Source organism: Giraffa tippelskirchi, chromosome 5, assembly GCF_054371585.1.
Source record: "Giraffa tippelskirchi isolate mGirTip1 chromosome 5, T2T-mGirTip1v1.2.pri, whole genome shotgun sequence".
In the NCBI taxonomy this organism is placed as follows: Eukaryota; Metazoa; Chordata; class Mammalia; order Artiodactyla; family Giraffidae; genus Giraffa; species Giraffa tippelskirchi.
In genome coordinates, this window is record NC_137279.1 from 118,863,459 (window position 1) to 118,887,299 (window position 23,841).

Consider the following 23,841-nt stretch of genomic DNA (forward strand, 5'->3'; position numbering starts at 1 on the left):
AGCACAGATTATCTCATTGTATTGCCCATAGTTCTGCCATTATGGTAAACAAGCTGTAGTCTGTATTGTTCTTTATCTGTAGAAATAAACTTCAGACTGTAAAGATGTTCCTTTTCAGGCATATTCTTAGATTTCCCTACTGCTTTTTCTTTTCAGGGTCCTCAAGGACCTCAAGGTCCAGTTGGATTCCCTGGACCAAAAGGCCCTCCTGTAAGTGTCATAGTTTTTCTTTCTCTTTCTTCACTTGACAGTGTTTTCAAATTTTGCAAGTCACAGCTTATATATGAAATATATTTGGATACAAATATTGATACAAATTCCATAATGCATGTGTGCATGCCAAGTCACTTCAGTTGTGTCCAACTCTGTGCCACCCTATGGACTACAGCCTGCCAGGCTCCTCTGTCCACGGAATTCTTCAGGCAAGAATATTGGAGTGGGTTACCATATCCTCCTCCAGGAGATCTTCCCCAACCCAAGGGTTGAACCTGTAGTTCCTGGCCTCCTGCATTGCAGGAGGATCCTTTACCACTGAGCCACCAGGGAAGCCCATAAGATAAAATGGTGATTAATGCTAGAGTATGTATTTTCAGCTTATGAAGTTTATCAAACATTTTTGAATATAATTGAGATATATCTGATTAAACATCCCTTCGAAGTATATCAAAACTAGAACAACATGGATATTATTCTCTCAACTACTCTTCTACTGCAATGAGTATTACTGATGGCATTAAAAATCATTACTGAATCTTAAATATTTGGTGTATTAATTTCTTTTATCTTGTATTATATAATGCATCCTTCTTCAAAATCATCCTCCAACATTCTGATATTACTTGTATCACATTATGATCTATTATTTGTATTTACTATTTTTGCCTTTATAATGTATTTTTTAAGAAAACGTAATGATAACCCTTCTTGAATCATTCCCTTTTTTATAAAGTTTATTTAGAACCACAGTCTTTAGACTATCCTTGTCAAATATTTTCACCAAGTTAATTGAAATCTTTTCTTTTCACACAAATGTTTATGGGAATATAGGACATGCCTAGTGCTCATTTGTTTTTTTCTCTCCTTTTTCGGCAACCTATTCAATTTATTTATAAGAGCTAGTATCAGCTTACTGCCTTAGTCCATTCTGGCTGCTATAACAAAGAAAACATAGATTGTCTAGTGTATAAACAATAGAATTTGTTTCTTAGAGTTCTGAAGGCTATAAGAGATCAGAATCCCAGAATAGTGAGGTGAGAACCCTTTTTCAGGTAGCAGACTTTTTATTTTCTGTTCTCTGTAGCCATTTTTATAAGTCAATGGTTCCATTCTTGAGGATTCCATGAAGATAACATAAGCACCACCCAAAGGTACCACCTGCTAATAACATCACGTTTGAGCGTTATGCTTTCAACAAATGAATTTCAAAGTGACACAACCTTTCAAACCATAGCACCCACCTATCAAAGGAAATTGTTCTCACAGGGTGGCCCATGGACAAGAAGATCAGCAGCACTTTGTTAGAAACGCAATGTCATGTTTCCACCTTACTCCTTTAATCGGAACTCAAGGAGAGGGGCCCAGTCTGTGTCTTAATGAGCTCTCTGGGAAGTTCTGATACATGCTAATGTTTGTGAACCACTGTTCTAGTCCAGAGTAGACAATACTATTCAAACTTTAATGTACACATAAATCATGTTGGTATTTTGTTAAAAATGTAGGTTTTGATTCAGTATGTCTGGGATAGGTCTTGAGACTTAGTATTACTGGCAAATGTCCAGATGATGCCAATGCCAGTGGTCAATCGGCCTTACTTTCAATAGTGAATTCAAAAATAGTTGATTAAGACCAATATAGGTTGGATATGAATATGACCTACTCTGTAGGAAACTGAGTACAGTTAAAATTTCAGTCGATTTGAGAACAAAATTTTTTCAATCCAATAATACAAATAACTAATTCCTTGTAAATAATTACTGACAGTTTTACTCACATCCTGGATATTTTCATTTAGAGACATACTGATACAGATTTTTGGCTGTATATTTTAAGCTGATTTTGAGCTGAATCTTTTTTACAAACTACGACAACATGCACCTTGTATGAGGAAGTTATATAAGACTTTTTGGATGCTAAGATTTCAAAAATTGTACATTCTAATTTTCTAATTTCTAATAATTATGTATCTAATATAAATAATTATAGTTTACCAAATATAGTTCAATAACAATCTTGCATAAAAGAACAATACTAAATTAAGATGTTTAAAACCTAAATAAATGTTACAAATGAGTACATTCTACTTTTAAACATGTTAAAAATCATTTATAAATAAATAAAATGTTCTCCAGTACTTTTATTGAGTTTGAATAACTCCCTCTTTCCTTGTTTACTTTCAAATGTGACTTTAGCTCACATATTTGAAAATGGGTTATTTATTGTAAAATATTGATTTAAATGTTAAATATTATTTTTATTACTAAAAATCTTGATATTACCGAAAACATATCAAAAAAGGCTATTATCTATATTATAATGTTATAAAAGGATTAATACAAATACCTATCATTAAACATACCTGCATGTAGTGTTGTTTACTATTTCAGTTTTGTTCCAAATGTAATATTAAGTGATGCAAAGCTACACATATAGAGAAATGAAAATACTGTTGCAAAATGGTGCACATAAGATTCCATCATAAGTATTTTGAAGCCATGCTCATAGATTATTGTTTAGCAACATAAAATCCAGTGATATGTATAACTTCAACATTATCATGCCATTTATATTTGAACAAACTGTTAAGAAGTTTCTCTCATGTAGTATAATTTTATTGTCACAGAATGCCATTTTTCCTCAGATTTTTTCAGTCCATTCTCTCATGTATCTTTCAAGTTTTGAGTCATTGATCATGCATGCATTTTGTCCCTTAAGTATTAGAAGTGTAATAAATGCCTACACTTGAGAAGCATGCAGTCTGGTAGAGAGACATGACACTGTTAAGGAACATTGCTTTCACTGCTAAACAAAATGATTTTTATACTCTATTTCTCTGACCAATGAAACATTAGAGTGTGAAATAAAGTACTTATCATCTGTTCTGGTATGCAGTTTTATAACATATAGGAAAAAACTGTCTTCATTTCTTTGATATTTAGAAGGAAGGATTCAGGTAGAAGGATTGAACCAAGCTCCTCTTCCTTCAAATTAATAGATTCATTTTCATTATAACTAGGAAATGTATATATATATATTATATATGTATGTATGTATAAATAAATGATATATATATATATGTATATGTATACTCACACAGATACATATGGGGTACTTGGAATACTCATGTTTAGAGTCTATTTATCTCAAGCCAGTGTCAGCATATAGTTATCCCATTTAAAAAAAGTTAACTCGGGTGATTAATAAGATTTATAACATGACTATACTATAAGATACCTTCTATTTATAGAGAAATCAAAACAATGCCAATGAGAAGTGAAAAAAATCTTAACATTTATTTCTAAGTATCTTTACACAGATTACTTTGCTATATACACGCAATCCCTACTTAGATGAATTTGTTGTCACTGCCATTCTCCAATGACATCAAATGGCCATCTATTCTGATCAATAGTATTATTATTTTTAAATTAATGCCATGAAATTATTTGGTCATTATATTTATTTTATTGGATGGTAGTATGGAGTCAATAAAACTGTTTAGGATTTATCACTTAATATTAAGAATACATGCTTAAATCAAGAAAAATGATGATATAAATTTTTTATATAGTCTATTAAACACTGCTCCCATAGAATATCTAGGAAAGCCATTAAAAATCATGTTACATTCATCTAAGATGATGTTATTTAGATCTAAGGTCACTATTTTAAAGAGTTGTAATATTTTGCAATAAAAGTATTATCTATACTTTTCACACCAGCAAATATAATGAGATATTTAACTTTTATATTTACAAATGCTAAACAAATGTAAATAGCTTATGTGTGTTTACATGCTCAGTCATGTCCGACTCTTTGTGACCCTGTGGACTGTGGCCCGCCAGGCTCCTGTGTCCGTGGGATCCTCCAGGAGAGGATGCTGGAGTGGCTCTTCTGGACCTAGGGAGTGAACTCCTGTCCCCTGTGTCTCCTGCATTGCAGGTGGATTCTTTAATGCTGAGCCACCAGGGAAGCCCTATAAATAGCTTATACTGATTGCAAAACTATCATTTGAGATGCATTTTAGCATGGTGGAACCAAGTGTCTGATTCATGTTTATCACCCTTTAGCAGTCACCCTGTAATTTTATTTAAAAGTTTTACTACTAACCCCAATTGATGACACATTTATTCCCATATGTATCAAAATAGTGATAGAGCGTAGGATTTGTTTTTATTTACTATTTTGAAATACTGAACCTAAACGAGATCCAGTAACAATCAATTACTTATTTATGTGTTTCACCTCCAAACTGAGAACTGTATCTCATATTATGATTACCTAGTGCCTAACACATAAGTATGTAATATATGTTTTTGAAAGAAAGAATGGGTCTGTGATGTCCAGGAATATTTGGGGGACTTGGTTAAAAACATTCCAGTTTTGGTCTTTGGGGCAGATGGCAATAGAATCAGTGAGATGGTCCTGGAAAACACGAGCAAATCACTGAGCAAGCAATGATCTTGTGAAAGATCATATAGGCTTTAATTAGAGCTGGTAATTGAACCAGTGTGTCAATAAAGAAGAGATCAGGGAGAGAGCTGGTACTGGTCGCCATCAGGAAGCCTTTCCCCAAGACGTTACAACCAACTTAGAAAAAGTCTTATTGCAGTGGAAGAAAGCTCTCTGTGAAAATGATATTACTTGGAAATACTTTTTTTTCAAACTTCATATACAAAGAATTGATATTTGAAAATAGATTTATGGAAATAGTGTATTTTTAATGCATGAGTAGGTTTATTCAAATAATTAAACTGTGAGAGGTATACCTGTTATCGTTAAACATGTTGCCATTGAAGTGATCACTTCCTTCATTTACCCAGACATTCTCACCTAAGAATATCTCTGCCTATACCTATTATACATATTTTAAAATTTGAACTTGTTGCTTAATGGTTTCTGTGTAGGATGAGTCATCCACAATGCAGTCTAAAGAAGCCATTTATTTCTACTAAGTATCTAAACAATCCTCTCAGGGTTGTTTACCTTAAATACTTAGTTGATGAGCCTCATTTATTTTTTCAGCCATGACAAAGACAGCATCATTTACCTAAAGTGATAACACAGTGGACGTGCTCTCCAGTGTTTAAGAGACATTATGCTTCCAAGAGGTTATTTAAGAAAAGCTACTGAGAAATATTGGGCCTGGTAACTTCTAAAATTGAGTGGCACCCCTTGTTTTGTTTACCTGAAGCAACTGAGAAGTAAAATGCTGTTGTTTGTAAGAGTTTTTATTTCTTTCACATTCTTGTCAGTTAGAAGCTCAGACCACCACTAGAGGACACCATCTATCTCTAGTATCCAAGTCTTTATGCACAGGAAATTGAATTAAAAATATTCACCAAATAACAACAAAAATAAAGGAAAATATTCATTTGTCAAGTACTGAAGAACTATTATTTTTGAAAAAATAAAATACAAATACGTGAATATGCTCTTTAAAAATATATTTGCTAATGAAATAATTTAAATGTAAAATACTCAGATTACAGTTTTATAATATTGTGTTAATCTGAGTTATAGCTATCTGGTGGTTTATTCCCTCAGTCATGTCCAACTCTTTGAAACCCCATGGACTCTAGCCTGCCAGTCTCCTCTCTCCATAGGATTTCTCAGGCAAGAATACTGGAATGGGTGGTCAATGCCTTCTCTAGCGGATCTTCCTGACCCAGGGATCAAACTTAGTCTCCAGCACTGCAGGCATACTTTACTGTCTGAGCCACCAGAGAAGCTCATAGAATAATACTAAAGAGATATATGCACATACTACCTGTTTGTGTTCAGTCCCTTCAATCGTGTTTGACTTTTTGTGACCCTCTGGACACTAGCTTGCCAGGCTCTTCTGTCCATGGGATTCTCCAGGCAAGAATACTGGAGTGGGTTGCCATGCCCTCCTACATGGTATCTTCTCAACTTAGGGACTGAACCCATTTATCCTGCATCTTCTGCATCACAGGTATATTCCTTACCACTGAGCCTCTGGGGAAGCCCCTATACACATACTACCATATATAAAGTCAGTAGAACATCAAAATAGTATATCTAATGAAGATATAAGAAAATTGTCTAACATTATACTTATATTCTAAAATGATTCAAGAAATACTTGTGACATTTGATGTTGAATATTTGTGATTTCAGGGACCACCTGGGAAAGATGGCCTGCCAGGACACCCTGGGCAACGTGGAGAGACTGTAAGTGATCCCACTCTTCTGATTAACATTTTCTATCTCTAGCATCTCATCATTTCACAGAAAGATACCTTATTATTAACAAGTCAATTATCAGGGTAAGGACAATACCTAAATTAATTCCATTTAATCTTTTTAACATATATTTAAAATACATACAGAGACCCATTTTGTAGCTAAATACCTAAATGAATATGATTACTTGGGGACATGCATATTACTTGATTTTCCTTATTTTCAACAAGAGCATTTTGGGTATTTGCTGATGGAAAAGACGTCATTATCATTGGATCCCTCCGCAAGGTTGTTATCCTTGACCCTTTCACTGAAGTCTTTGTTTACAGGTACATTTATAAGTCTTTCACCCTTCCAGTCTCTAAAGGAGACACATTACAATAAACCATTCAGATAATAGGTTCTTGTATCCAAAATTAAGGGGTGAAGTATTTACTGAAGTTGGAACCATAAATCTGTAATTCGCCTAGAACTATGTCAAATAAACCCTCTCCTATCAAGTAAGAAAATTGAAAAAAAAAAATACAGCTTAAATTATGAGGAATATAACATTAAACAAATTGTCTGAACAACTTATGTAAGAGTGATTGGGGCAGAGGGGAAACTGGCCGCTCAACTATGGTTTAAGAATCCTGGTGGTTTTGTTTATTTATTCTGCCACTGTTACAAAACCTTGTATCTGGCTCTTGCAGTGGGATGGTAATCTAATCAGAAATCATCACGGATTTCATCAGAAATCATATTCCTTGATATCAATTCTTGGCTATTAACATTGACTAATTTTATCCAGATTTCTTAAAGAAACCACAAGACAGACTGCCTTTGACTATGTGGCTTAAAATTATCTTAGGGTATTCTGCCAGCATCAATACATATTAGGAGTTCAATTGAAGTACAGAATAACAGATCTGAAAACACAATGCTTTTCTGCATAGGAAAAACAATCTGGAAGCAGCAGCCAATTCTTGTTTTGCTCACCAAGTGACAATTCTTCCCATAATGACTTCTTGGTTTTAGTCAGATTTAGTAAACTTCAAAGTCTTGGATTACATAGCAAAATCAAGAATGATTTAGTGAGACCAAAGAGTACAATTGTTTAGGGGTTCTCTTGGGAATGGCATTTGCATGGTGAACAAGAAATAAACTCTCTAAAGGATAATCCACACAAATTTGCAAATGCATTCCCATTCAAATATTGTAGTCAGTCATTTCTAAGTCATGGTGTAGCTTCTTGGGAATAACTTTATAATATTTCAAAAATGTCTTTTGAGGAAGAGGTACCTAGAGAACTATTATTATAAAATCCCTTTTTTCTTCGATTTAATCAAAAGCTTCTCGATAGAAGAAGAGCTGATGCGAAGAGCTGACTCATTTGAAAAGACGCTGATGTTGGGAAAGATTGAAGGCAGGAGGAGAAGGGGACAACAGAGATGAGATGGTTGGATGGTATCACCGACTCAATGGACATGAGTTTGGGTAAACTCCATGAGTTGGTGATGGACAGGGAGGCCTGGTGTGCTTCAGTCCATGGGGTCACAAAGAGTCGGACATGACTGAGAGACTGAACTGAGAGACCGTTTATTATACTGAAACAACCCACATTTTTCTTAGAAATGCAGTGCCAAATGGTGTGTTGATCAGAGAGGTTTCAGGATAGGAGTTGTGTTTTCATTAGCTATGTATCAAATTCATTTCTGTTCTTAAGAATTTTGAAAAACATAAATTAACTTATACTAAAATAAATGGCTAGTCGTATTATAGTTCAGTTCAGTTCAGTTCAGTCATTCAGTCATGCCCTACTCTTTGCGACCCCATGAACTGCAGCACGTCAGGCCTCCCTGTCCATCACCAACTCCTGGAGTCCACCCAAACCCATGGCCATCGAGTTGATGATGCCATCCAGCCATCTCATCCTCTGTCATCCCCTTCTCCTCCTGCCCTCAATCTTTCCCAGCATCCGGGTCTTTTCCAATGAGTCAGCTCTTTGCATCAGGTGGCCAAAGTATTGGAGCTACAGCTTCAACATCAGTCCTTCCAATGAATACCCAGGACTGATCTCCTTTAGGATGGACTGGTTGGACCTCCTTGCAGTCCAAGGGACTCTCAAGAGTCTTCTCCAACACCACAGTTCAAAAGCATCAATTCTTCAGCACTCAGATTTCTTTATAGTCCAACTCTCACTTCCATATATGACCACTGGAAAAACCATAACCTTGACTAGATGGCCCTTTGTTGGCAAAGTAATGTCTCTGCTTTTTAATATGCTGTCTAGGTTGGCCATAACTTTCCTTCCAAGGAGTAAGCGTCTTTTAATTTCATGGCTGCAATCACCATCTGCAGTGATTTTGGAGCCCAGAAAAATAAAGTCAGCCACTGTTTCCACTGTTTTCCCATCTATCTGCCATGAAGTGATTGGACCAGATGCCATGATCTTAGTTTTCTGAATGTTAAGCTTTAAACCAACTTTTTCACTCTCCTCTTTCACTTTCATCTTATTATATGACAATATTAAATAATCACACTTCGTTTTGATCTATAAAAGCTTTTTTGTACATATTTATATGTAAGAACTTTACTGTCAAATTTACTAGATACTTGCAAAACTCTGAATGTTTTGAATGAGCTGGCATATGGTCAGGGCTGTTTTCCAGCTCCTTACAAATCTGTCTGTCACTCAGATGAGCTAACACATTCTTAGGGTGTATGAGTACAAGTCTGGGTAACACATTTTTTCACAGAATTTCCTAAGTGAAAGCATGAGAGGGCATTGAAAATGTCAAGTAGGCACTTACTGAGACAGTTTTAAGATTCAGCAGAGAATAGATGTTGAGAAATAGTTTGTTGCAGAGAAGTTGATCTGAATCACAGATATTAATAGTGATTGTTTCCATGGAAATTATTGAGACCATCTAAGGAGTAGGTAGGATGTGGGTCTAAATGATGTAAACAAATGGTAAGAGTAACTGCTAAGAGCTGTTAGCTCTCAGTGGAAAAGTAAAACAATAATATGTATATAATATAACTGTATATATGTGCTTACATATGTGGGAACTAATTTCCAAACCATTAAGTTCCTGAAAAGCTAAAATTAAGCAGTAAAGCTCTTATTTTGTTTATAAAATGCTAAATAAATTGTATAATGCATTTCCATTGAATTGATTAATTTTGCTATTGTGATTGATAACTAAAGTGGAAACGAGGGTTTTAAGAATTAATGTGTTTTAAAAATAGGATAAATTTGTTTTTTTCTTTCCCTGGAGCATCAATTAAATAATTACAAATAGAAATCTTTTTTTTCTTTTTACTGCTTTTAAGTTTCATTTTTATAAATAATGTAATAATAATCATCAGGAAGGTCATGATACAAGTGTGGAGCCAGTTTCTGTCCTTTGCTTTCTAAATTTCTTATTTCCAATCTCATGTTATAGTGAATAAAACTTTTGCAAATATTATTTGCTTTAATTCAGTTCTTTGGCACATTTTTCTCTCAGCATTTTGAATCTTTCTCCAACTGTTAAGTGTACATTAACTCACATGAGAAGGAAATTTGCTATTCATAATACAGTCATGCAGAAAATAATCCAGGAGTCTAGAGAAATAGAGTTGCCAGAATATATGCCAAAGGCCTTGTTTAGTGAGTACATGAGCTCACATGTACTGAATTTTATTCTAATGACTCCAGTATATGTAAGGTACATTTTAAGTATATTCTTTTGGGTTTTAAGAAAGAACACTGATGAAATATTGAAATGGTGACAAATCATGTAAAGTATTCTTTTTATAAATTTATTTTTATATCTTATTTGATGAGATTGTTGGAACGGAGGAAAGAGAAATGCATTGATATCACAGACTGTAGATTTATCTCTGCATGAAGAACCAGTGCACTGTTACAAAGAGTGTCCAAGTGATCACTTATTTCATCCATAAATGTTTCTAGATTAAAATTTCTATGTTGACTGACACAGGGAAAGAGGGCTATGAACACAGTTTTGCTCCAGCTTCATCCCATTTTCTTATTTTCTTTTTTAAGCTTATTGAAGATAATCATAGAACTACAGTGTAAAATAGTGAAGACAATAAATTTTAAATGTAAAGAGAACTGTAATGTAATAATTCATAGGCATTTAGAAACAAGTGATTGTGTGTGCACTTAGTTGCTCAGTTGTGTCCAACTTTTTGCAACCCTGTCGACTGTAGGATATTTGCAACAGTCTCCTCTGTTCATGAGATTTATCAGGCAAGAAAGCTTTAGCCAAAAGATGGCTTCCTTTTAGAGTGAATCAACTATCTCAGAGAATTGTAATTTATGTTTTGTGTCTTGGGTAGCTTTGATAGTTCTTTTGTTTTTTTCTCCTTAGGGATTTCAAGGCAAGACTGGCCCTCCTGGGCCAGGGGGTGTTGTTGGACCACAGGTATGTTCCACTACATACAAGATTTATGTACGCAAATACATACATAATAAGATTTATCTTTCTGTTTATATTTTAACTTTTGCTAAGTTGTATGAAATTTATTTTATTTTGAGAATTTTAATATTAATATATTTTTATATTTTGGATGGCATTTAAATATATGCAATTTGCCTACATCAAATGAACTTCAGAAAACCATTAGTTAGCTAAAGCACTTTTTCAGTTGCCTGAATGAATAAAAGAGAAGAATAAAATAAATAATGAAAATAAGTCAGAAAGTTCACAATGAAAGTGACACAAAAGCCTGATTATGACATCATCTGCTAAAAACACCAAGATACTTTCTAAATAAATTGACCATTATCTTTTTTTCAGAGATTTCAGATTCTGAAGTGACTTCATTTTTCTGAGTATAAATTAAATTTAGGTGTATAATATATTAGAAATATAAATCTTGTAACATAATTCTTCTAAAATGTTAAAATTTGTATTATATTACATCTTTCTTAAAATGTCTGTTTTCTTAACAATGATTTCCATCAGTGATAAAATACGAGTGTGTAATCTTTGAGTGTATATTGATAGATCTAATGGCAAAGACAAGTAGCTTTTTCAAGAGAAGTGGCAGAAAGAATCTCAAAATTTAAGGTAATACCCTGAGTTATAGTATTAAATACTTATAGACAATAATTCGTGGGGATAGAAAACAATGTTTTTATTCTGGCATAACATATTGAATGGACAAGACACATTTAGTTTATTCAGCTGGAATTTTACCCCTGCTACTAACAAACTATAGCAAAAGAGCCAGAGCAGTAAATTGTCTTAATTACTTAATTGCTTTAAATAGTCTTTTCTCAGCCTATAATTAGTTCTTAATACTTTGTTAACTCAAACACACACACACAACACAGAAACAAACTATGTATCTTCTTTCTAGGAATATGTGTGATAGAAGCAAAAATGAAGAATTCTTGGATTGGCTGATCCTTTTAATTTCAGAGGTCAATCTTGAACCAAAGGAATTTCTGTTTGCTACTTTATCAAGGAAAAAACAGTGTGCATGATACTCTTTTTGCATACTTCTCTGTGTGTATATGCTGAGCCTTTCTTTTAATTGCTTATCAACTTTAAAAAGCCTCTAAAATACTTTTGTTTTTCTTTATTCCAAACAACTTCAAAACAATTTTCTGTGAAAAATTTAACTAAAAGAATGATTCCCATTATGTCACTTATGAACAGAAGTAGAATTAGGGCCCCAACTAGAATGTAAACTGCTTGGGGTTTAACTGAAATTTTCAGCTCCTCACATTTTTGAAAGTTTATCTCTGCCTAATGCAGACATCTGGTTTCTGAAAACCGTGTCCTTTTTTGTCTCCTTACTTTAAGGCATAAAAATAGCATATATATTATGATTGTGCATCTTCATTGGATTATTTTTCTTCATTGGTCTTTTAAATAAGCAAATTCAATAGCCTATTTCAGATGTAATTATATTTTCATGTTAGGACATAGGAAGTGATTTAATAGGAGCAATATTGATTGCAATACTTGACATCAACTCATTTTTTTTGTACATTCATGTAAATCACTGCTCATTTTTGTCTTGGTGATAGCCATTACATTGAAATTCTGATTGATGTTTAAGGAAAACTTCCTTTGGGGAGAAATGCTTGCTCATTAATGATAAGTTGAGGGCTTTCAGCAATACATAATTAAAGGAATTTAAATCTAGATATGTACACCCAAATTTGGGGTAGATGTGTGTTTTTTTTTTCCTAATCCAAGACCAAAAGGTAAAAATTTGTTGCATTTTTAGAAAAATAAGAGAAATGATAGCAAATAAGCAATTTAAGTAACACACTGGACTGTTTAACAATATTAGCATCTGGAAAATTTCCCTTTATATATCTTTAACTTTATTCTAAGTGGAGATAGAGAGCGACTGGTGACCGTTCTCTATTTACACTTGGAAGCTCATTAAAGTCTAGCACCACAGAATGGCATGACTCAGGGGAAACATAAATGACCTGACATTTTTCACTTTGGCATTTGCAGCAGTTTAAGGCAGTGGGCTATTTGTTATAGTCTTTGGCCTGGAAGAACTGCCAACTGAGATACATGGTTTTCAGGATCCCCCTGACACATTCTCTAGACTAGCAAATCAATGTAGATTTACAATTGGAAGGTCTCCAATCATGGAAATTCCAAGGAGAACCACTTTGGTTGTTTTGGTTCCAGGGAACTTGAGCTTATTATCAAGCAGTGATTCACTGACTAGCTACCAGTGTGGTACTAATAATGCCTGTTTTACTTTTAAATTTATTTGACATCTTATATAAAAAGAGGGAAGGAGATGAAATTATAATGATAAAATGATTTTTGACAATATTTAGACTGGCTTCACTCTGAAACAATTAAACAAAGAAAACAGCTGTATAAATTTATCTCTATATTCCCTTTACACACTCAGATTTTAATCAAGATTATACATAATCTTTCAGACTTCTATTAAGTATTTTACTTTCGATGCTTTATATGCAGTTTTGTAGGACACCATGAAAATAATTGAAAATGGTAAACCTTTGTGAAAGGGAGTGATATTTGTTATCTTTGCCAAAAAATAAAAGAGCAACCTGATGAAGTTTGTTTATCTACTTTAGGGTCCAACTGGTGAGACTGGTCCAATAGGTGAACGTGGACATCCTGGCCCTCCTGGCCCTCCTGGGGAGCAAGGTCTTCCTGGTGCTGCAGGAAAAGAAGGTGCAAAGGTACATACACCATGCTGTTGGAATTTTCTTGGCTGAAATCACTCATTTACTTTTTACTATAGCTTCTCATTACTTGTCTATAGATTCTCTAAATGTTGGTGTGGTATTTAAATGAATGTCAGAAAGATATCTTAGTAAAATATTCAGTTTGTTGTACTTCAAGTCATGACTGAACAAAAATATGAGAACATTTAGCTTCATTGACTATAAAACCACCCATGCATGTACACTCAGCTGTAGATAGTGGTTAGTTCATTTTAATGTATGTGACATTCCACACACTACTCTCATCATTAAATGTTATTCAAGCTTTACTCACACTAGGTTAGAGGTAATTAAAGTTTTGTTTTTGGAAGCATGTAAGTTTACTTCCTATGATGGATGTATATTATATTCCTTAGGGTGACCCGGGTCCTCAAGGTGTCTCAGGGAAAGATGGACCAGCAGGACTACGTGGTTTCCCAGGTGAAAGAGGGCTTCCTGGAGCTCAGGTATAATTAACATATTAATAAAACATGTAAATAAGATTACTTTTTAGAAGCATTTTTTTTGTCTCAACTAAATAAAGATTCATGAGTAATTAAAGGGATATATGTGAGCATATGCACTGGTTGTGATAATACATATAGCAATAGATTAATATATTTGTGTCTGGAATCACTTCCTAACATTCTCATTTTATCAGTCATACATCACTTCTTATTTATATTCAATTCATATCAATTCATTTTCTTTGCTTTTCACTTTTCCCAGGGTGCACCTGGACTGAAAGGAGGAGAAGGTCCCCAGGGCCCACCAGGTCCAGTTGTAAGTATGATTATAAAATAGCCATGCAATCCATAGTTGCAAATTACAGCACTTCTTTCATTACTCTCATGCTGTGATCCCACAGTGTGTGGAAGAGAAAATAAACATATGTCAATCAAATCAGTCAATGCCTGGTCTCTACTAATTGCATGCTCTCATGAGTGCAGAAACAGAAGTGCTTAGATGATTGAAAATATTTATTTTACCACTGCTGTCAGAAGGTGAAAAGAGCTATCTTGCCTCTTATAATACCTGAGAAAATAAATCATAATTTGTCTGATTCTGAGTACTTGATGAGACTTGAATTTTATCAATGTTATTTTTTAAAAAACCCATAAATATGAAAGGCGTGTATCCACTTTATATGTTATCTAGATTGCTTTATTTAGTCATTGTAACTTTATGAAATAATTGGCAAATGAGTAAATATTAGATTTTTATTTTCTTGGGATATGTATCAATCCCCCAGAAAGCATTAAATACAGCCTTTTTTTTTTCCCATAAGTTTACCTTTATTCTTATCTGTGAAGTTACCAACAATAGCCAAGCTATCAATTTTAGTGGTTTCTTCTCATTCTCCATTTTATTTCACCAATCTAAAAAGCTGGAAGTTGGCCAAACTCTCAACTTCCTTATATAATACACAGAAGTCATATTAACTCCACCTCCAAAATATTTCTTTAATTCGTCCTCCTTTCTTCGTTTCCACTACCATCACCTTTGTTCAGACTCTTTTCTTTCTCGCCTTGCTTAATAGTGTCTTAACCTACCTCCTGACTCCATTTTTACCCTCTTCAGTTGGTTTTGCCTACTGATTCTAGAATTATAGCTTAATGTCAGTTGCTTAGTCATGTTCGACTCTTTGCGACCCCATGTACCACACATAACCCACCAGGCTCCTCTGTCCGTGGAATGCTCTAGGCAAGAGCCTACCAGACTCCTTTGTCCATGGAATTCTCCAGGCAAGAATACTGAAATGGGTACCATTCCCTTCTCCAGGGGATCTTCCCAATCCAAGGATTGACTCGGACTTCCTGCATTGAAGGCAAATTCTTTACTGTCTGAGCCACCAGGGAATACACATCCTTAACAGTGCTGTTTTTCTACTTATACATATCTCATGGTCACACACTGTCTTTGGATGCCAAACTCCTTATTATGACCAAGAAGTTTATTCAAAATTTGATCACCGTCATTATCATCTATTTTATTTTCCTGAAAGACTACATTCTAATTCTACCCAATTTAATGCATTGAATTTATTGTTTATAATACAAACACAATTTTTATGCTTGCTGAGAATATACTTTTCTTCTTCCAAGAAACCCCATTTTTCCTTTCTCTATTTGAAAAAAAAATCCTACTCATCTATAGAGATCAAGTTTAAACATTAAATCTCCATAAGGTCATTTTTGGACAGTTTGCCTCCATTTCATATATTAGTGAAATTTCTTCACCCTTTGTTCTCTTTGTTATGATTTATATTTTAGAAATTGCATTGGAATATGTTTGGTTGTCTCTTTCCTTGTATTATTTTGGTTCCATTCACAGCACAGTGTTGTCAATATAATCATTCCATATCTATCTATTTAAATTTATCATACATCCTGATATTGGAGTTAAGTGTTTACAACATAAATAATACTAAGAAAATAACAATATAATCTTTGGCAGATTGATTAACATTATATTTAATCTGAGATCATTCAAATGTCGAATTACAATGATTATGGTGGTATAGATATCTGATAAAGATTTTTTAAAAAGAAAAATAATATTTGATATTCATAAAAATATAGAACATTTTAAGATATCTTGAAGTTAGTGGTGGTAGCACTAGTAGGAAAAATAGTTGAATAAGACACAAGTGCTTAAATTTGAGCATAGGTATTTACATGCATGCTCAGTTGTGTCTGATTCTTTGTGACCCTGTGAACTGTAGCCCACAGAGCTCCTCTGTACATGAGATTATCCCAGCAAGAATACTGGAGTGGGTTGCCATTTCCTCCTCCAGAGTATCTTCCAGACCCAGGGATCAAACCCACATTTCAGTGACTCCTGCATTGGCAGGTGGATTCTTTATCACTAAGCCAACTGGAAGCCACTTTGAGCATAAGTAGACTCTTCAAAATTTTCAATGCAATGCAATCTATTTATCCAGAACTTTAGATTCTAAAGTGAATTTTAGTTTGTAATATGGATTCATTTTTTTTTAAGATCAGTGGTGATGCATCTGTGAAACCTGAATCATGAGCACGGCATTTAAGTTGTTTAAAGTTATTTTTAGGACCCAAGCAAACAATGTTATCCCAGTTCTTTGGACATTTGAAATTAATATATTTATAAGGTACATAATATGGCCAGGAGATAGAGATATCATTTAACAGGATATAAATCAACAATTATCTGGTTACATTTGAAAGAACATAGTAAATATGATTTTTGAAAGAGCTAATATTTATTCATTTAGCATCAATAACTGTTTATTTGGCAATTTCTACTTACTTCCCAGTGTACAATTAAGCTGCACAGAATATACACCTTTAAGAGACTTAAAACTAAATAGCATTATAAGTCAGCCAGTGATTAAATGTCTAATGATATACAAACAACAAATATTAATTATTCAAGGGGAGGGGAAGAGAAATCAGGAGAAGTGTCAGGCAGGAAGTGGTCCTTGAATTTGACTTCACAGAGTATAGAAGATTACAAAACTATGTAAGATCAAGAGAATGATATCAGGAAAGGAATCAAGTGTTTAGGGAACATCTGGTCTTACTGAAGTGGGCACCTTAGAGAAGGACTAAACCGTGATGAATTCTTTCTAGGATGCAGGTACTCTGCTACGTATCTTCACAATGTAACGCAGAGATATAGGCCATATGATTACTGAAGCTCTAAAATGCCAAACCGAAATAATTAGAAGATTCAGAGTTTTTCGAGTAAGTGGATTATGAAAACTACAATAAAGTGTTTTGGAGTAAACAAATTTAATAAAGTTTTAGGGGAAAAGTTGTTATTAGTGTATAATATATATAACAAAGAGGAGAGAGACTTGTTGAGCATAAAATTTCAGTGATCAATGTCATCATAAAAGAGTGAACCAATATAAGGCAGTAGGAAGTCAGTGGCCGGTGCAGATGGAACAAATACTAGGAAGGCAGGATAGTAGGATTTATTCCTAAGATTGGATATGGGTAGTGAGGCAGATGAAAACAGAATGATGACTTCAAGCTTGTGTCCTTGTGAGAGTGACAGTTTAGTGATGCCTTGGTCAATTTCACCTGGTCAGGAACAATGACAAACAATAAACTCTCACTTTCCTGGTGGCTCATATGGTACAGAATCTGCCTGACAATGCAGGAGATGTGGGTTCAGTCCCTCGGTTGGGAAGAACTTCTGGAGAAGGAAATGGCTACCTACTCAGGTATTCGACTCCTACTTCATAATAAATGCTAAACAAGCCTTAGTTTATTCCATTTAAATCTACTACATGCATGTGAAGTTTGATTTTGAATTTTTTAATTTCAAATTACCAAGATTTAGCCCCCAAATTATTGATTTTCTAGATGAAAACTATAATTTATTCAGAAAATTTGTTCATGGCAATTCTCATTTTTTTGAGAAGATTTATGGTATCATCTTGCTTAGTTCAGTCAGTCACTCAGTCATGTCTGACTCGTTGCCACCCTGTGGACTGCAGCACGCCAGGCTTCCCTGTCCATCACCAACTCCCAGAGTTAACTCAAACTCATGTCCATCAAGTCAGTGATACTGGCATCTCATCCTCTGTTGTCCCCTTCTCCTCCTGCCTTCAGTCTTTCCCAGCATCAGGGTCTTTTCCAATGAGTTAGTTCTTCACAACAGGTGGCCAAAGAATTAGAGTTTCAGCTTCAGCATCAGTCCTTCCAATGAATATTCAGGACTGGTTTCCTTTAGGGTGGACTGGTTGGATCTCCTTGCAGTCCAAGGGACTCTCAAGAGTCTTCTCCAACATCACAGTTCCAAAGCATCAGTTCTTCAGCGCTCAGCTTTCTTTATAGTCCAACTCTCACACTCATACATGACTACTGGAAAAACCAGAGCTTTGACTAGATGCACTTTTGTTGGCAAAGTAATATCTCTGCTTTTTAATATGCTGTCTAGGTTGGTCATAGCTTTTCTTCCAAGAAGCAAGTGTCTGTTGATTTCATGGCTGCAGTCACCATCTGCAGTGATTTTGGAGCCCCCCAAAATAAAGTCTCTTACTGTTTCCATTGTTTCCTCATCTATTTGCCATGAACTGATGGGACCAAATGCTATGATCTTAGTTTTCTGAATGTTGAGCTTTAAGCCAACTTTTTCACTCTCCTCTTTCACCTTCATCAAGAGGCTCTATAGTTCTTCGCTTTCTGCCATAAAGGTGGTGCCATCTGCATATCTCAGGTTATTGATATTTCTCCCAGCAACCTTGATGTCAGCTTATGCTTCATCCAGCCTGGTATTTTGCATGATGTACTCTGCATACAATTTAAACAAGCAGGGTGACGATATACAGCTTTGACACACTCCTTTCCCAATTCGGAACCAGTCTGTTGTTCCATGTACAGTTCTAACTGTTGCTTCTTGACCTGCATACAGATTTCTCAGTAGGCAGGTCAGGTGGTCTGGTTTTCCCATCTCTTTAAGAATTTCCCATAGTTTGTTGCGATACACATAGTTAAAGGCTTTGGTGTAGTCAATAAAGCCGAAGTAGATGTTTTTCTGGAACTCTCTTGCTTTTTTGATGATCCAACAGATGTTGCAATTGATAGCAAAAGCAAAGAGTGAGGAGTGCTGACTTCTTTGTCAAAAAAGATAGTACACTCTATTTTGCAATGTTGATAAAAAAATGTGACATTGAAATATCAGAGCTTTTCAATATATTCTGACCCACAGAAAGCAAAATATATTTAATAGTCTTCCATCTATATTTGTGTGTATCTATTCATTTACAAATATATTTTACATCTGTTCTTTTATTCATAATCTAGTTGGAAACATAGGCCATACTACTTGTATCACATTGTTATGATAGCCTATAGAAATGGATTCACTGAACTCTGATAGGTCTAGCTATGATGCCATTGGCTTGTATTTAGAGATACTATAATGTGCAGAGTTGTATCAACCAAAAGCATCTATTCAAGGATATGGAACACTTTTATGCAGGACTCTTACTATGAGTATCCTCTGAAGAAATCTCTTTTTTCTTTTAACTGTTACAAAAATTAAATTTCTTTTTTTGCTATGGCTTACAGAAATAATAGATTCAAATTTGGAACACAGTAGAGAAGATAACTTCTTGCTTTATGACTGTTTTGTAACTTTTTGCATTCAATTCCATACAAGAAGTACATATAATGTACCTTAATATTATATATTTTATTTTATTATAATTACTTTTTCAAAATGCTAGACAAGACCTATTACATTGACTTCATAAACCATCCATGGATCGTGATCTGCATTTAGGAAAAGCAAAGTCTCTAAACTAGGTCTCTAGTATGAATTTTTAGATTACTAATATTGATAGTGCTATATTGGCCAATAAAAAAGTTACTTGCCTATTTATTTTTCTTACTTACCTACATTTCTTTTTTTAACATTTCTTATTTATATTATCTTTTAGTTATGTCTTCCTTGTAAGCTGCTGTAAGTCTTTTCCTGTGAAAAACTGTAATTAAATAATGAACATGCCATTCAATCTATTAAGCTGAAGTTTTACAGATTCATTAAATGGATATTTCCTGCATAGAGCTTATGGTTTCTTGAAGAAGATGGATTTGAAATAGATTAAAAAAAACATAGTAAATAATGAGTAATCTATTAAAAGAACAAAGAAAGGAAGGTAAAAACAGCGATTTTCCCCTAAAGGAATTATGTTAGAGATCAAAATACAAATAAAAATCAGTTTTATCTATGAAAAGCAAGTTTTTTATGCGTTTGACTTAGTCTTGAAGTGTTCAATACTATTTTAGTCCTCTTAGCAAAGAATTGGTATTTCATCATTAAAGTTCTCTGAAGGTCTAGCTACTAGGAGTGTATGCATATTGAGAAACAGTTTTTAGTGCTCCCGCTCAAGCCGAACAAAATTATCCCAACGGGATACTGTTCCTTTGGGCTTCTAAAGTCTGGCCTAAACCAAATGCTCTCTGTATGCATGATGATATACACAAAAGCCGATAATAGATGCCCATCAAAGGAGGACATGTTTTCTCCTCTCAGGGGGTTTACTGACTAAGTGGATGTCTTGATGCACACACAGAAGGCAGGAAGAATTAAGAGGCTGAACAGCAAGAGAGGAAGGCAGCACAGCATTTTTCTCATATGTTGAACACAGACTGAGTAGACATTTTATATTTATGTTAACATACAGTATATATAAATAGATTATGCAAACAAGCTCTCAGATTGCATTTACCACTGATATATTTCATAGAACAAGTCAAGGAAAATGTATTACCTAAATAATCTCTCTGTATTTTTCTTTTTCTGATAAGAAAAATCCCCTCAAGGACTTTCCTGGCAGTCCAGTGGATAAGACTCTGAGCTGTTAATGCTGGGGGCACAAGTTTGATCCCTGGTCAGGGAACTAAGATCCCATGTGCCACATGGCTGGCCAGAGATGAGAATAATAATAATTTTTTAAAAAAAATCCCCTCATTGCAAACATTCATTTCTCTAAAAATGAGGAGAATTTTAAAAATATAATAGTGTGCTATTAAAGGCCCTCTATCCTTACAACCACATTTCTGTCACCCCTACCTCTTAGAAAAGTGGGAATTAATATGGAGAATGTATATGAGAGGGGCCAGATACATAGCTGCTAGAAGGTAAATGTCCAAGATTTCACAACTGTGCAGTGTATCAGTCTTTGTCTCTTTTCTGTGACTTCTATTTCATAACTGTTCCCTGACGATTCTCTTTTTCTCTTTATGTGCTATTATTTCTTCCTGTTATTGTCTCTTCTTTAGAATTGTATATGCCCTTCTTATCATAATTCCTATTCTAATTTTTCCCCACCTCCTATTCCAGAGAACCTTCTTCTTTACTGGAATTTTATTTATTCCTCAAACAAAGAGCTAGACAAGTTTTTAGAAAGATTTCACTTACTAACTGGGTCACACGTTATTCTTTTGAAAGATAAAGCACACTTTCTATATTGGGATCCACTTAGACCTTAGGGGGCATGCAATCAGGATTAATCAAGTAGAGAGATGGTGTGGGATCAGTGACTGAAGAATGAGACATTGTAAGACTTTCACGGAGTCATTCAGTACTTATGTTTTAAATTCTAGTAATGCTTGATATTTTATCTGAATTTTCAGCTTCAGTCAGTTCAGTTCAGTTCAGTCTCAGTCATGGCTGATTCTTTGCAACCCCATGGACTGCAGCACGTCAGGCTTTCCTGTCCATCGCCAACTCCCAGAGTTTACTCAAACTCATGTCCATTGAGTTGGTGATGTCATCCAACCATTTCATCCTCTGTCATCCCCTTCTCCTCCTGCCTTCAATCTTTCCCAGCATCAGGGTCTTTTCCAATGAGTCAGTTCTTCGCATCAGGTGGCCAAAGTATTGGAGTTTCAGCTTCAGCATCAGTCCTTCCAATGAATATTCAGGACCAATTTCCTTTAGGATGGACTGGTTGGATCTCCTTGCAGTTCAAGTGACTCTCAAGAGTCTTCTCCAACACCACAGTTCAAAAGCATCAATTTTCAGCTTATCTGATCTCAAGTACATGTAATCTGGAGTGTGAGAATTACCTCAAACTAGTTTTGCCATGAAGGTTAACTTGGCTTTAAAAAGAGAGTGCTAGACTTTTTTTTTTTTTGCTTCATACTTGTGTAGCTAGCTCTGTTCCTAAGAACTTGTATTTATGTATTTTTTTTTTTCTTCTCTCTAGTGGGCTGCCTTTTAACTGAATGCAGATGAGATGATTTCTCTGATTACTTTTTTTCCTTTACAAATGCTCCTCAGAATATGAAACACCTAGTGAACATAATAGAAAATATTTATCTGGTGTTCTCCTGTGTGTGAAGAGTTAGAAAAATGATCGCTATTCTCACTGCTCCATGGAAATAAGCTGATGATGTTGACTTTTGTTTTATTACCATTGAAAAGTTTAGGGAAAAGGACTTCAGAAGAAGGTAAAGCTAACACAAACTTAAAGAAAGGTCACTGATTAGAAAAATGTAAATTCCTCCGTCTTTAAAAAATAAGCAAATGTCCAATCTTCAGTTAGTGTTTGCTATTTAGTATTAAAATAACAGAATACTTAGATATTATGGCCATCATAATTTCTGTAATTCCTTACACACCTTTGCTGTGCTGAGTCGCTTCAGTTGTGTCTGGCTCTGTGACCCTATGGAGCCTGCCAGCTCCTCTGTCCATGGGATTTTCCAGGCAGAAATACTGGAGTGGGTTGCCATTTCCTTCTCAAGGGTATCATCCCCACACAGAGACGGAACCCGCATCTCTTATGTGTCCTGCATTGGCCCGGGGGTTGGTTGCCACTAGTGCTACCAGGGAAGCTTTTAATTTATCTTGTGTCCATTGCAATTTAAATTGAGGAAATATTTTTATAGGTTGTAACCTCTTTTCCTCTCCAGTTAAGCAGTTTTGATGGGACAGTATCACTGCTATATAGTTGAGTATGTAAACAAAAATTTAAATTGGGATTAAAAATACGATTTTGTGGGAAAAGTTCTGCTCTTAATGGTGTGGGCTTAGATATACTGCATATCAATTTTTATCTTAATTTTCTCTTTTATAAAATTTCACTTCTACAATCATTTGAGATTGCATATCTACTTTGAAATAAAGCTGTTCAAGTACAGTACTCCAACATCTGTTGCATTTAAAGTTTAAGACAGACTTTAGATGTATCAGTACATTAATACCAGCAAAACCAGAGGGCAAATTATTGTTGTTTCCATTTTATTGGGAGAAAATTGAGCCAAATAGAAGTTAATCAGTTTTCTCAAGGTGGGAAAACTAGTGTTTTCAGTGCTGAAAAGGAAAAGATCACATACACAGTTGCCACCTTTACTTAGGGCTTGCTATGTGCCAGTCAGAACTCGAAGGGCTATAGATCAATATAAAAAACAAGCAAAAATGTTACCTTTGTGAGACTATCATTATCCATTTAAACTATGCTTAAACTCAAAGTATTCCTCTTAGATGTAATTGCTCGTTTATCTGACAAACATAAAGCCCTCTGTTCTTCACTAGAGCCAGTTATAGAGCAATGCAATAAATTCTGTAAGTGTAAATGTCTACACTTTATGGAAAAATTGCATTTACAGTGTGAGTTTCTTAGGGGCTGATACCTGCCATAATACATTTTGTATTCTGTCTGAGTCACAAGAGAGTAGAGTCTCTCTATATTTTTGTTAAATGTGTAA

The 23,841-nt window shown here is 34.6% G+C and overlaps 1 protein-coding gene across 6 annotated transcripts in view; it reads left to right on the forward strand.

Annotated features, from left to right (window-relative positions):
* The window catches only part of COL11A1 (collagen type XI alpha 1 chain), a 240,313-nt gene that overhangs the window by 152,621 nt on the left and 63,851 nt on the right, over positions 1-23,841 (forward strand). For all 6 annotated transcript variants that reach the window (XM_081492915.1, XM_081492916.1, XM_081492919.1 and 3 more), the window contains 6 exons: positions 157-210; positions 6,358-6,411; positions 10,785-10,838; positions 13,502-13,609; positions 14,011-14,100; positions 14,363-14,416. In XM_081492915.1, the coding sequence (XP_081349041.1) occupies positions 157-210; positions 6,358-6,411; positions 10,785-10,838; positions 13,502-13,609; positions 14,011-14,100; positions 14,363-14,416 (414 nt within the window). The remainder of the gene's footprint in view (positions 1-156; positions 211-6,357; positions 6,412-10,784; positions 10,839-13,501; positions 13,610-14,010; positions 14,101-14,362; positions 14,417-23,841) is intronic.